A 14,864-nucleotide genomic window follows, 5' to 3' on the forward strand; every position below is an offset into this window, starting at 1 on the left:
TGGAAGAAAGGGGGCAATGTTGTGTCCCCGTCGATGTACTTCGGGACACAGTGTATAACAGAGAAGTTCATCTCCGAACGCGTCGTCATAGAGTTGTTGTGAAACAAGAGAGCGATAGAGTTGGAATTCTGCTGAAAGCCGGGTTAGACAGGTTTTAATGAATTGCGTATTAATATTGTTGATATTCCTAATTCTGTTATTAAAGTTAACTAAAATTATCAAACGCCTAATCATTTCCGGCGTGAGTGTTGTGTGAAAACGAGTGTTTGCGTTATACACGCTTCGAGATATCGAAGCTGGCCAGAGAGCGCAACAATATATATATATATATATATATATATATATATATAAAAATTTCTTTATATATACAGGGTGATTCAAAACAACCTGATGTCCTTGAAATGTCATATTCTTGAACGTATTCTGAGACGATTTTTCCTTTTGCAAAATTTTGGTCGAAGCTTAGTTTTTGAGTTATAATTGAAAAAAACGAATTACGAGTCCGATACAACGGACAGGCAAGGACGGCGCAACGCGTCGCGAGACTAATATGGCCTCACACTTCCCTAGACAGTCAATATTATTGACACAAAATATTTGATATTGATTTAAGTTTATTGAATTATTATTGCAGTTTTTAAACAATATTTTACGATATTTTACAATATTATTTATCATCTAAGAGAGCTATAACGTAACGCTTTAGACTAAAATATTCAAACGCGAGTTTTACATTAAGTAGCAAATAAACTAGAAATAGACGAATGAAAAACGAAGTAGTAATCGTAATTTGATTAAATATTCTTATCTTTAAAAAAATCGACGCATTTTTATTCCTTTATGGAGATCGTTCATCACGTAATACAAATGCGTCCATTTTTTTAAAGATAAGAATATTTAATCAAATTACGATTACTACTTCGTTTTTCATTCGTCTATTTCAAATTTATTTTCCATTTAATGTAAAACTCGCGTTTGAATATTTTAGTCTCAAGCGTTACGTTATAGCTATCCTAGATAATGAATAATATTGTAAAATAGTGTAAAATAGTGTTTGAAACTGCAATAATAATTCAATAAACTTCAAAAAATTAATATCAAATATTGTGTCAATAATATTGACTGTCTAGGAAAGTGTGGGGCTATATTAGTCTCGCGACGCGTTACGCCGTCCCTGCCTGCCCGTTGTATCGGACTCGTAATTTGCTAACTTTTTTCAATTATAACTCAAAAACTAAGCTTTGGACAAAATTTTGCAAAAGGAAAAATCGTCTCAGATTTCGTTCAAGAATATGATATTTCAAGGACATCAGGTTGTTTTGAATCACCCTGTATATATATATATATATATATATATATATATATGCGTGGATTGAGTCTTTCCAGGACTCGTTTTAATTGGCTGATTTTTCGGCATACATAGGTCTACATTTACACGGTTGTCACCATAGTACAGTTATTTGTGAATGTATAATGTTATAAGTTTTATATAAGCAAAAGTACTTTTCCAGGACATTATGTAAGATATGGAAATAACATTTCCAGGACATATTTCATAAAAAGATTAAATACATTTTGAATAAACTTTATATTAGTAAATTTATCAAAAGCTAGTCTTAATTATAAATAATAAGGAAGGACATTAACAAAAAATAAGGAAGACATGCAAAATCCCGAAAAAATAAAGCGAAATTCTGAAAATGGGATAATGTCCCGAAAAGTCAAAATAAATAAAAAGACATATGACATTGTCCCGAAAAATCGTAATACCGAAATTTAAGACATGAAATAATGTCCTGAAAAGTTGTAATACCAAAATTTAAGAAGTTAGACAAAATCCCGAATTTTTCATTTAGAGACATCAATCTGTTTACACACCAGTACATACTTCGAAAAGATAATTTTCATAAAATAACACAATATTAATTTTAATTTATAATAAAATACGAAGAAATATTTATATCTTGATATTTTAGTGATTTTAGATTTTTAAAATTAAATTTCGGTATTATATATATCCATCGAGAACCATCGAGAACAATATGAACATGAATACAGTCGAACCTCGCTAATTGGAATCTTGCTAATTTGAAAATCTCTACAAATCGAAATAATATCTGTTTCCCTTGAAAAAACCTCTATAAGTCGAGAAAAAATATGAGATTAACTCGAAATTTTTGGAGAGGTGTTTGACCTCTGTAATTCGAATTCTCTAAAATGAAGCCTCTATAATTCGAATCTTCAGGAACAAAGCCTCTGTAATTCGAAACAACATTTTTATGTTTGACATGTTAAATGTTTGTTTCATCTTATCTGACATTATATACAATGTAAAAAATATCCTTAAATTAAATGTTAGTATTTATATTTTTGAAACATTGATCAAATGTAAACAACTTTTTTTTCTTTCAAATTTAACATCTGTATCGCTTGTAATCTAGTTTGATTGCACATATACATTACAATGAGTGAAAAACGTGAAAACAAAACGTTAACAGTCGCCGAAAAAATAAATATTATAAAAGCCGTAAATTGTGGAGGCAAAAGGAAAAGAGATTTTGCAGAAGAATATGGTATTCCGCAAAGTACGGCGCAAGCAAATACTGTCAACGATTTTGAAGAATCAGGATTCAATACTCCAGTAAAAATCTTCAGAAAACTTAGGTCACAAGAGAAGGAGAATTGCCGAATTTCCTGATGTTGAAGAATGTTTGATCAAGTGGTTCAAACAATGCAGAGCAAATAATGTGAGCTTAGGGGGGGTTAATACTAAAGGAAAAAGCTATGTTTTTCGCCAAGTCTTTAGGACATCAAGATTTTAGAGCAAGTAATGGATGGCTTGAGAAGTTTAAAAAGCGACATAATATTGCATTCCGAAAATTGTGTGGTGAGAGCGCAAGTGTCAACGAAAAAGTCTACGACGAGTGGAAAAATGAACTTGAAAGTTTGTTGAGATATTATGAACCGCATAATATATTTAATGCTGACGAAACGGGATTATTTTTTAAATGTCTACCTGATCATACATTGACATTTAAAAACGAAAAATGTCACGGTGGCAAACACATCCATCAAGCCTCTGTGCTTTTCAGGTGTTAAGTCACTTCCCGTAGATTACGCTGCGAACAAAAAGGCTTGGATGTCTGCTAAATTGTTTGCAAACCAGTTGATTGAGCTTGACAAGGACATGACAAAGCAGAAGCGTCAAATCATTTTATTTATTGACAATTGTTCTGCCCATAACAATATTCCTCCGCTGAAATCTGTGACGATAAAATTTCTACCTCCCAACACGTCAAAGCTGCAATCTTTGGACTAGGGAATAATAAAAAATTTCAAAACCGCATATAGACATGAAGTTATAAGAAAAATCATTACGGATATTGAAAAGGGCAAGAAAAGTTCAATAAACATCTTAGAAGCAGTGAGGATGGCTGACAAGGCATGGATAAATGTTAGCTCAACCACCACAGCTAACTGTTTTAAATCTTGTGGATTTATAAAAGAAAGTCTAGAGGAGGTTGTGGAAAATGTCGAAAAATTATCAATTGAAGAGGACATTGAGACAGAGTAGCGTGTCATTTCAGAAAATTTTAACAATGATAACGTTACTTTTGACACTTTTGTTCTATTTGATGACGAGGTTGCTGTTTCTGGATTAATGACTGATGAAGACATCATTGATTCAATTGCTTCAGGTAATTTTTTCAATTTAATTTAATTCAATAAAAGAATAAGTCATTTATTATTTTATTTATTTAAATGTTATGAAAATAATAATTATTGCTTTAGAGTTTTTAAAAATTAACTTTTTTCTTTCTATCAATGCATGTTTCAAGACTGCTAAGGGCCGGTTGTTCCAACCTCTTGGTAAATGTTATTATTTATTTCAGATAAGTTTAAAAAAAACGAACATATGCTGTCAGGTAAAATTTATCAAGAGGTTGGAACAACCGGCTCTAAGTATTTAATATATTCAGATTAGAATAACATGACATTATCTACAAGATAAAACAAAATATAATACATTAACAATTTGATTTATTAATGATTAATAGAGAAAAATAGCTTTTTTTAGAATAATATTTATTACAAAAGAAGGTTATTAAAATGTTTTATATACTGGTTTTACATTCATTCTTAAAGAGACATCAAAATGCATTAACGAATTCAAGCAAATGTAAACTAACAGTAACATCGCATCAATGTTATAATTTCCCATACAGCTATATAATTGCAGTACAACATACTATGGCCCGATTTCACCAACGCGAGTTAATCTAATCGGTCGATTAAACTATATCTTTGTCTCTTTTCAGCTACGTTCTTAAAAAGAGACAAAGATATAGTTTAATCGACCGATTAGATTAACTCGCGTTGGTGAAATTGGGCCTTTGTATATAATAATTACATTATAAGAAAGTATAATATTGAGGTTACGTTATTGTTAATTTATGTATACTGGGATCATTTACCAATCATTTAATGGGATTAAACTATTAAGCCGTTTACTAGAAGTTAACTAGAAGTTTACTAAATCAAATAAACTTATATATTTATAACACTTTTGATATTAATATACATAAACAGAAACTGGAAGCGCAGTAACTTTTAGACAAAAATATTTACCTTATAAAAACAAATTGTACGTGCGTTGCTGGTTTTGCTAAAATTATATGTAATAAATCAAGTTTAACAATTCCTATCAATTTTTCAGAATTTATTTTTCAGATTGATGCATTAAATAAAAGTATGAATTGTTACATAGAAATCATGAGTTGTCACACATCGTTACACCATATATGAATTGTTACGTGATACTAATGAGTATTATACATTAGATTCAGTAACTATAGACCTATATTATGTTTGATACAATTTTAGGGAAACCATTTTAGGAGAACACATATTTTATTTTAACATAAAAGAAATAGTTTTATCAAGTTAATCATGAAATGCAAACTCTTGAAGATTACTAACGGAATATAAAGAATTTCTACATTCATGAGGGCACTTTTAATAATACGACTTGAACATAAGAAAACTTAAAGCACAGTAATTTTTAAACATAAAAATATATGTGCTGGATTAATTATATGTATTGGATTTGCACAAATTATATCTAATATATCAGGTTCATAATTCCACAGAATTTACTCTTCAGATAGATATATTTAAAAGAAGTATAGTATGTATGAAGTGTTACATAGCAATCATTGTTGCATATGTATGAATACATTATATGTATATGAATTGTTACATAATATTCATGAATTTTAAACAGTAATATGAACCTAATATATTTGATATAATTTTAGGTTAACCATCAGCGCGCGCATACACACACACACACACACACACACACACTTTTTAAAGAAATTTTTAAAGAAAATTTTTTTAAATAAAAACATTTGAAAAAATAATTTGCCGCGACTGAAATTTTATATAATACGTTATTTTGGTATCTACTTTCAGTACGCAAAAGGGCTGCCCTCAACTCGAAGTGTCCCATTTTGTGTGTGTGTGTGTGTGTGTGTGTGTGTGTGTGTGTGTGTGTGTGTGTGTGTGTGTGTGTGTGTGTGTGTGTGTGTGTGTGTGTGTGTGTGTAGGGTAAAGGTATCTATTATGAGATACCATTTACATTTTCTTAATTATTTCCAAAATATATGCAATTAGGAAAGTATTTATATACTGTTTTTAATCGTCATTTCATGTAGTTTTAGGAATCCTACTTCAATAAGTTATATCTCGTTCGAATTTTAATATACATAGGTTTGTTTAAAGTAAGTCAGTTTTTGTATCAAAACCAAAATGTCTCCTAATAAGAGATATTAGCTGATCTTAATATGAGATACTGTCTCATATTAGGTAAACTTAGTTTCATTTTTATTAACATTAAAAATAAAAGACATATAGATAAAAATAAATGTTTTTATTATTACCAGTCTTAATTTTAAACCTTTTACAATGTTATATCTTCAGAACCAACAATACAATTTAAAAATATAGCTTTAATTATATTATTTGTTAGACTTATATTTATAAACTCTTGTATAAAAATGTCAAAAAATATGAAGGTAGATACTTATACCTTAAATCAAACAAAAAACTATCCTTAGAAAAGAAAAATAATCTCATATTACGAGACCTTCGGTATCTCTTATTAAGAGCTTACCATTTGACCGAGATTCAACAAAAAACATTTTGTTTCACTTATAAAACACTATAATGTGCACAGCAGAGAATTCTCTGCTTTAACCAAAAACACAAACTGATAATTATAAATTATTAATACTGTTATTGAGTTTAATTGAGATTTTACTTTTAGGTAAAAACTGTTGAAAAAATGATTTGCCGCGGTTGAAATTTTATGTATTATGTTGTTTTGGTATCTATTTTCAGTACGCTAAAGGGCTGTTCCGAACTCGAAGTGTCCCATTCGGAAGAATATCCCTAGATACTGCTAACCCTATATAAATTTACGTACTTATCCGTTTTTCGTACTTCCATAAGTGTGTTGTTCTGATTTGCTATTATTGGGGGTACTATGTTCCGTATCCATTTCAGAGAAGAAATTCATATCAGTCTCCATTGAAATTTCATCGTTCTCATGACTACTATCTGTTTCATTATTTTTATCGTTATCGACGCCTTGTGCTTTTTCTAATACTTGCGACATCCGTACAATATCTCTACTTACAACGAGTTGCCTATAGATTTCTTTATGTATTGCCATGGCATGACCCATATGTTTCGCTAAATCAAAAACATCATTTTCTGATCAATCTAACGCTACACTTATCGTAGCAACGTGTTTTCTGAGACCCGTTCCACGTAAGGTCCATGGTCGTTTAGCACCACATAGCGCGGAAAATTGTCGCATCAATTCGCAAGCATTTAAATACTTAAAACAACTTTTATTATATCCCGGAATTCCAAATAAATACGGATTTGCAGCAGGAACACGAGCATTTTCTCGATATTTTAAAATAAATTCAATACATCTAAATAATTGAGCTGACAGTAATACAGGAACAGTACGCATTAATTTTTCACGTATAATAAATCTTACATATTTTTTTGCAATTTCTCGTGCTGCACCTGACAGAGATCTAAATAAGTCTTTATCTGTGCTCTCTGAGATTTGTACGTAATTCTCAAAATCTTTGATAAGAAGGTGTTCTATTTCGCCCGCTCTACGACGATTAAATAATTGTACTGACATTAGAGTTACTTTTGCTAGTTCCAACCAACTAGTATAACAAAATGTTTTCTTTAGGATCTTGCACAGTGCCTTACGTTTTTCATCAAGATAATTACGAAGTTTTACAATATCGTCCATTAAAGGTAGTTCTGTTTTTTTACACCTTCTATTTTCTTCCTGCGCTTCCAAAGCAGCTCTATTAACACTAGTTGGAAAATCATCAACAAGAAGAGCAAGGAATTCTTCAGTATCTTTCTTTGTTTCATAATCTTTCTTCTTTATACTTTGAGTAATTAAAAGATTTCCTACTTTCTTAAGTAAAGTTCCCATTAGTTGTGGTGTTGTTGTCACTTTGTATGTACGAGGGCAGTTCGATAAGTCAGTGACTTTTACAAGATATGACACTCAAATCGCAATCTAATTTTATTTCTGATATTTACCATCTTATTTAAGTATACACACCAAGTTTCAAGTAGATCTGTCCAATAGAAATTTTTTGACAGCGTTCTAAAGCGGATAAGTTTGTGTTTTTTGCTAAAATGGAAAAAAGTGAATTTTGTGTGCTAATAAAACATTACTTTTTGCGTGGAAAAATCATTAAGGAAACTGAAGAAAAGCTAAAAAAGTATTATGGGGATTGTTGGTCGATTGTGAGCAAGCGCGGCACCCATCTGGCCGACAGCTTCTTCATGCCCAAATGTTTATGCAAGATATTAAAAACACGTTTGAGATGTTTACCATCTTGGTTATCTCGCGTATCTTCACTCGACGGTCGTCCAATACAATATCATGGATTTTATTGACTGTTTCTTCAGTTGTGACCTCATTCGGACGTCCCGGGCGCTCAGCATCATTCGTGCTTGTACGACCACAACGAAATTCAGTTAACCACTTGTGAACCATTCCATGCGACGGAGCAGAGTCCCCATAATACTTTTTTAGCTTTTCTTCAGTTTCCTTAATGGTTTTTCCACGCAAAAAGTAATGTTTTATTAGCACACGAAATTCACTTTTTTCCATTTTAGCAAAAAACACAAACTTATCCGCTTTAGAACGCTGTCAAAAAATTTCTATTTGACAGATCTACTTGAAACTTGGTGTGTATACTTAAATAAGATGGTAAATATCAGAAATAAAATTAGATTGCGATTTGAGTGCCATAGCTTGTAAAAGTCACTGACTTATCGAACTGCCCTCGTACTTGTGCTCTCGTCAAATGCAGACATCCTGTTAACTGCTCTGATGCAATCTTCATAAAATGTTGGATGATAAATTGACATCATGTCCGTAACTTGAGCATTTAAGTCTCTCATTGCTTTTAAGAAACGACCAAGATATCTAAGATGTGAACGAATTAACTTATGCTGATATTGTTTGCGATATTTACGGCTTAATCTGTTACCAAACATAATAATCAACTCGTCATACGTGTTATTTCATCTTCTCTGAGTGCAGGAAAAACTACTTTTCTCAGTGTTTCTTCTGCAATTGGATTAATGCGTCCGATAATCGCTCTGCCCATAACTAACACTGATCTAGTTTGTTTACTAGCATAACCTGTACATTGTTTAAAATGGCGTCTGATACTAAAAATCCCTTGCATTTTGCACAAGCCGTATAGTCTTTTGCGCTTTTTTGCTTATCTTTTCGAGGGCGCCTGCATACAATAAGTTTTCCTTCATTAATATTATTATTAGTATTATAAATAAAATTGCCATTTCTTCTTATTGTTTCAATTATTTTTTTCCTTTCCAAATTATTTGACTGAAGATCAATGAACTTTTTAACTTCAGGTTCATTACGGTGAACTGTAGCAAGATGTCGAGCAATCTTCGGTTGCATTTTTTGGCAATAGAAGCAGCAATTTTCTTATTGCCACCTTTAGATCCTTCAGATGGATCAATATTAAGATTAGTGTCATCAGGGCAAATTACGTTGCTATTATTAATCTGTATAGATACTTCAAAGCCCGAAGTATTGTTTGAATCTTTAGTTGATCCACTTGATTGCTTCCTATTATTAGTTGTATCAGGAAATTTGTTATTATTGGAATCTGCTTCTGCCAAAATAGAACTGTGTTCAGAAGGACAATATTCTGAATCCGAATTTTCTTTATGTGTCGTGACATCAAAACATTCTAGACCTAACAAAACAGTTATTAGAACACACATTAAATTTGTACAAAAAGTGTGTATGGGATAGATTAATATTAATTTAACTTTATATATTTTATTATACGTTTCTAGTAATTTAAAGTAAATTGTTACTTTTTTAATATGTTGTGCATTATATATGTTTCAGAAAGTACATAAATACAAATTTTCGTCAATGTCGATTGCAAAACTTCTTACAGACAATAAATAAATTATAGGTTAATGCTTCCAAAATTGTAACGAAAAAGTGAAAATGATAACAAAAGATTTACTGTTATTATTCTGACAATTATTGTAGTCCTTTTCTAACAGCTCATTATATTGACTTTCAATCGGGTTATCAAAAATGTAGTCAGTATCATCATGATCTGTTCTTTCAATACTATCTGCAAAATTATACGAAAATATTTGATGATTTAAACATAAATTCTACTTTTTTCAAGATAAATTTAGATAAAATTTGTCACTGGTTTATGAAATAATTTTAGAGAAATTTTTACGTATCCAACGACACTTAACATTAAGTTTTTAATAAGATGTACATTTATGAATAATACAAAATTAATAACTTTTACTTGAGAAAAACTATATTTTTAAGTACATACCATCAGTAGAAATAGTGTTAACATTCTCTTCCACAGAATGCATAAAATATTCATTGCTGTCACGTATACAACTCAGCGGAAGAAATCAGTGTATCTTCCTTATTTTTTGATGTATTTTCATATTCATTACAGTTTTGAAGAATATCAGTTTTACTATTGGATGATTGAACTGAAGAAAGGTGAAGTAGTTTATCACTATGGATAAAAAAATATAAAATTCTTTTTTTAGTGAAATTAACAAAAATTAATTGCGCTTATACGATTAAAAATAATAAAATAATATATAAATAATATATAAAAAATAAAATATTTAAATTATATTGAAAACATAATACTGAAAGTTTGAACGAACGAAAAAAAATTCATATATTTCATATATTTCACTATTCTGTCATTTTTTAGGCATTATGAACTTGAGTCGATACAGATATACAAATAGTTTTAAATTCTATAACAGTTGCTGACCAATATTTTACAATTACTCACATTCAATAAGTGAATATTACAGATATTAAAGGAAATAATTTACTAGCAACACAATTGATAAAAATTGGTAAAGGAATTAATTGTTAAAAGTAGAAATTTAATCACAAATATGTATGTAAATGATTAATCAATAAACAATTATTGAAAATGTAAAAACACAATCTTTTACTAAAAAAATAAAAATGATAGAAGTATTAATCTTCTATAATTTAAGAATCCTTATAATTTACTACAATGGAATATGATAAATATGAGTTATGATAGAAATAGAATAAAGTTAGGTTAGGTTTAAAAAGATAAATAAATTAAGAATAAAAAAGCAAGCGCGACGATGAGCGAGGTGAGCATGGCATATGAGCGAGCGAGCAAAAGATAGTAAAAGTTAAATAGGATAAGTTTATTATCTACATAAATACTTCATAGAAAAACAAAATAATGAAATAATTAATAAATATCAATGAATATTACCTATCACATATTAATTTATTATCACGAATTTGCCGTGATCTCAGTGACTGTATTCCTTCATTATTTACATTAACAGATTGTTTGTTCGCCACATTTTGAAGTGGTTCTTTCACTAATTGTGTTGACGATGAAAGTGAATCAGCTAAAACAATTTCTATTATTAATATCATATACATCGTTTATATACATAAAACTGCAAGATGCGAATGTAATACATGCATGTTAGAAAAAGCAATAAATATATAAACACACTCTTATTAAATCAAATCAATAGAAGTACGGATATCGAATAAAAGGAGTTATCTTAACATTATCCATATTCAGATATGTTATACGCATTATAGAATATTTCCAGAAGTTTATAAATGTGTATGATAAGTGAAATTAATGTAACATATTAGAGGCCTTTTATTACAGTAAGATTGTGATAAAGTTTAGAAAAAAAATTTATGTTTATTAAAAAAATGATATAAAAAAACAATTACAATGAAAAAACTTCTTATTTTCACTAACAATAGGACGTTAATTTAGATTTTCAAACACATGCAAAGACAGATTTTTACTACATGTTGAGATATTATTTTTACATTTATAATTAATAATAATTTTTTTAACTTTTATGCCAACAAAATGTTTGCTGTAATCTAAATTAAAAAAGTAATGTACATGAATTGTAAATATTTTTTCTTTTTATTAGCTATATTATGTTGATTGTCAAAAAAAATATTTTAGATATAAGTGCCTTCAAATATTATCTTATATTTTACTAAATATAAAAATAATTTGTTCAACTATTGTATAATTACATATTGTAATTTTTAATACTTATTACAATATTTATAATATAAGGATAGATAGTAAAAGAAATAAGTAAAAATTTATAAAAATAACATTTTTCTACAATTCCAAATTCAATCAACCAAGCAAAATTGAAAACAATAGAAAAAAACAGGTAGATATAAACAATCTTCCAATGAAAGATGATTTTCAGGTATTAACTCAATTGTTGCAACGAGATCCATATTTTACCATTATTCACATAATAATTATCTCACATGAGAGATGTACATCAATGTATTGATCCTTGGGTCAATTCTCGCAAATATGTAGATAAAGATTTCCCAAAATTTGTGGACGATTGTTGTTTCATCTCGTTTAATATTAACTTCATAAAAATGTAAATTATATTAAATTATTTAAAATAATGCATATTGTATAATACTAATTTTATGTAATTTAATGTATAATAGTATAAAACTAATAATCAAAGCAATCATTTATAATATATACGTACACTAAAAAGAATCAATAATGTAGCATCATTACAGCGCATACAATATTACAAGTAATATAACATAATTACAATATATCAAGAAATTCTTTATATATAATTATCAATCATTTATAAACATAACTAATTGTTAATTATTTTGAATAATATGGCGTTACAGTGTATTTAAAACTAATTTTCTTTACTTGATTAGTTTTGAGTATATACACACTTTTAAGATAAAAAAAACGTTACTCATTTTTAAGATAAGAAACTCATTATACACCCATTGTATTTTAATTTTTAACATTATAAGTTATCAGTCAAATTAACTAGTATAAATTGCTTTTCTTACATACTAACCTTCAACTGTCTGTCCATTTACTGAACTTTCAATATTGCCTGTCTTATCCTTATTTTTGCATTCCTTCATAATATCCGTAAGTAAGATATAAGGCATGCTCCGCATCACATTACCCCATTTATCTAAGTAAATCAATACAATTACATTTTACTTTCATTACAAGATAAAAAATTATTCCTTCCTTAATATTAAGCAAGAGATAGAAAGTTTTGAACTTCATATGTAAAAAATTATTTTTATATGTATAAACAGTAGTACTAATTAATAAAGAATTGATTTGCATTGATGTATGCTTATGAATGCAATTAATCGAATAATAAAACTATGATAGTTTTTGTCACGTTATAAACATTATCGTTGTATTCTATTGCAATAGAGGGCAAATTTTATAATTTTTAATAAAATTTGTGTATTTAAATGATTCATCACTTTAAATAAAATTCGCGAGCTCATTGTTGCGTACAAGGAACAAACAAAAATTGTTCCTATATAATCTCTAGTTATCAATTTGTCAAATGTATTACTATTATTGTTAATTCTGAATAATAATGAGATAAGAAATTAAGCGAAATTTTTATGCAAGAAAAATAGTTATAATATTGATGTAGAATGGCAAACAACGAAAATGATATAGAAATAGGAGATAAATGAAAAACTATTATGTTGAAAATATTAAAGAGAGAATACCTGATAACGAAGACATTGTTGACTTATTCTTCTTTTTCTTTGATTTTGGCATCGCGTGGATACTAAAAGTTTTAATCCGAAAAAAGTTTTATGTATCTTTTTAACAAGTACGCCGGTTAATCTAACCTCTAACCTAACCTCTTCACCTTCTCGCCCAACTTCTTCCTTTTTATGACGGTTGACTCTGACAAAGAATATTAGATAATTATTGAATATTATCATAAAAAGTACTATTACTATTATTTAATACTTTTTAGGCTCTGTGGCGGGTAACTAACCTGCGTTTATTAACTCATCACACATCGGGCAAATGGAGGGAAAAATCCGTGATTTCGTTTCACAGATATGCGCATAATGGCTGCGTTCGCTTTGGACGTTTTCAGCGCTATAAGCATCTTCTGTCTTCGTTTGATATTCGATGTGCAACGAAGACAGAAGATGCTTATAGCGTTGAAAGCGTCAAAGTAAATGCAGCCAAAGTGAATATATATATATATATATATATATATATATATATACATATATATATACATATATATATATATATATAAAGTGGCCCACCGAAAACGAACAGACATATTTTTAGGGTGAAATTTTTAGGGCGAAATTAACCCCTTTTTTGGGGTTGAAGTTAGGTGAACGAAAATAGCCAATTAATATGTCCCCCTTGACAACAAAGTTGACCTGTCCGAGCATTTTTTGACCAAATAGTTAAATGCCAAAAAATATGTCTGTTACGTTTTCGGTGGGCCAGTCTGTATATATATATATATATATATATATATATATATACATATATATATACAGGGTGTCTCGTAAAGACCGGATCAACTCTTCAGGGTAGATTCCTGAGATCATTTTAAGACGAAAATCCCAGTACCAAAATGTCAAGGCTATAATAGTTTTTGAATTATAAGCATTTATAGTTAACGAATCAGATCGCTTAAAGTTGGCCAACTCAGGGGTGACACAAGTTAAGTGCTAAAGGCGAAAACTGACTATCGCCTCTCTTGTTAATATTGATATAAAGGTTATTTATCCAAAAATAAGATTGCTTATATTGATATTTCTATAAACGCGCATTGTTCAATATAATATTTTCTTTTTTTTTATATTGGAAGTGGACATTTTTTACTTTTACGTGATACATAAAACGCAAGCTATCACATGATATTTCTTTCAGAAATTTGGTATTAATTTCATATCTTACAGACAAAACTGTAGTTATCAAATAAGTAGATATGTAGTTAGCAAATGTATTTACAATTATTTAATAAAATAAGCAGCTATTATTGCTAATATCCAAATAAAACTCATTCAAATATACTTTAATCGTTTTATTAAAACAATTCGGAGAAACTAAAAACATTTCATACATTAAATTAATACATTAAATAATTATTTTAATACATTAATTTAACAAAAACAATAAATAATAAATTAATTAAGAGGGACGATAGTCAGTTTTCGCCTTTAGCGCTTTGCGTTGTGTCATCCCTGAGCGCGCCAACTTTAGGCGGTCTGATTCGTTAACTATAAATGCTTATAATTCGAAAACTATTATAGCCTCGACATTTTGGTATTAGGATTTTCGTCTTAAAATGATCTCAGGAATCTACCCTGAAGA

General features: G+C 29.1%; 2 protein-coding genes across 3 annotated transcripts; both read right to left on the bottom strand.

The window, feature by feature from the left end:
- Positions 1-8,795: 8,795 nt before the first annotated feature.
- On the bottom strand, positions 8,796-10,067 carry LOC145935666 (uncharacterized). The gene is made up of 3 exons (XM_083037182.1): positions 9,963-10,067; positions 9,630-9,743; positions 8,796-9,347 (listed from the first exon to the last, which is right to left on the bottom strand). Exons 1-3 carry the CDS (start codon positions 10,003-10,005, stop codon positions 8,941-8,943), a joined length of 564 nt encoding a protein of 187 aa, XP_082893308.1. The 5' UTR covers positions 10,006-10,067; the 3' UTR covers positions 8,796-8,940.
- Positions 10,068-10,969: 902 nt separating this feature from the next.
- Positions 10,970-13,998, bottom strand: LOC145935471 (uncharacterized). 2 transcript variants are annotated; one of them, XM_083036859.1, is made up of 4 exons: positions 13,238-13,998; positions 12,550-12,672; positions 11,946-12,081; positions 10,970-11,058 (listed from the first exon to the last, which is right to left on the bottom strand). In XM_083036859.1, exons 1-3 carry the CDS (start codon positions 13,287-13,289, stop codon positions 11,963-11,965), a joined length of 294 nt encoding a protein of 97 aa, XP_082892985.1. In that variant the 5' UTR covers positions 13,290-13,998; the 3' UTR covers positions 10,970-11,058; positions 11,946-11,962. The 2 variants fall into 2 exon arrangements, with proteins under 2 accessions (XP_082892985.1, XP_082892984.1); XM_083036858.1 differs by having other exon boundaries at positions 10,972-11,058; positions 11,972-12,081.
- Between the last annotated feature and the right edge of the window lie 866 nt (positions 13,999-14,864).

This window comes from Prenolepis imparis, unplaced genomic scaffold (assembly GCF_030444845.1).
Source record: "Prenolepis imparis isolate NDT839.2.m4 unplaced genomic scaffold, iyPreImpa1.0 SCAF_4, whole genome shotgun sequence".
Taxonomy (NCBI): Eukaryota; Metazoa; Arthropoda; class Insecta; order Hymenoptera; family Formicidae; genus Prenolepis; species Prenolepis imparis.

Excerpts from the sequence above, each read along its gene's own strand:
- LOC145935471 (XM_083036858.1), bottom strand. The coding sequence starts at position 13,289 with ATGCCAAAATCAAAGAAAAAGAAGAATAAGTCAACAATGTCTTCGTTA. Across the intron at positions 12,673-13,237 it reads AACAATGTCTTCGTTATCAG|ATAAATGGGGTAATGTGATG; the intron begins GTATTCTCTCTT and ends TGATTTACTTAG. Across the intron at positions 12,082-12,549 it reads AAATGGACAGACAGTTGAAG|TTAATATTAAACGAGATGAA; the intron begins GTTAGTATGTAA and ends ATTTTTATGAAG.
- LOC145935666 (XM_083037182.1), bottom strand. The coding sequence starts at position 10,005 with ATGCATTCTGTGGAAGAGAATGTTAACACTATTTCTACTGATG. Across the intron at positions 9,744-9,962 it reads TAACACTATTTCTACTGATG|ATAGTATTGAAAGAACAGAT; the intron begins GTATGTACTTAA and ends ATAATTTTGCAG. Across the intron at positions 9,348-9,629 it reads TAATTGTCAGAATAATAACA|GTCTAGAATGTTTTGATGTC; the intron begins GTAAATCTTTTG and ends CTGTTTTGTTAG.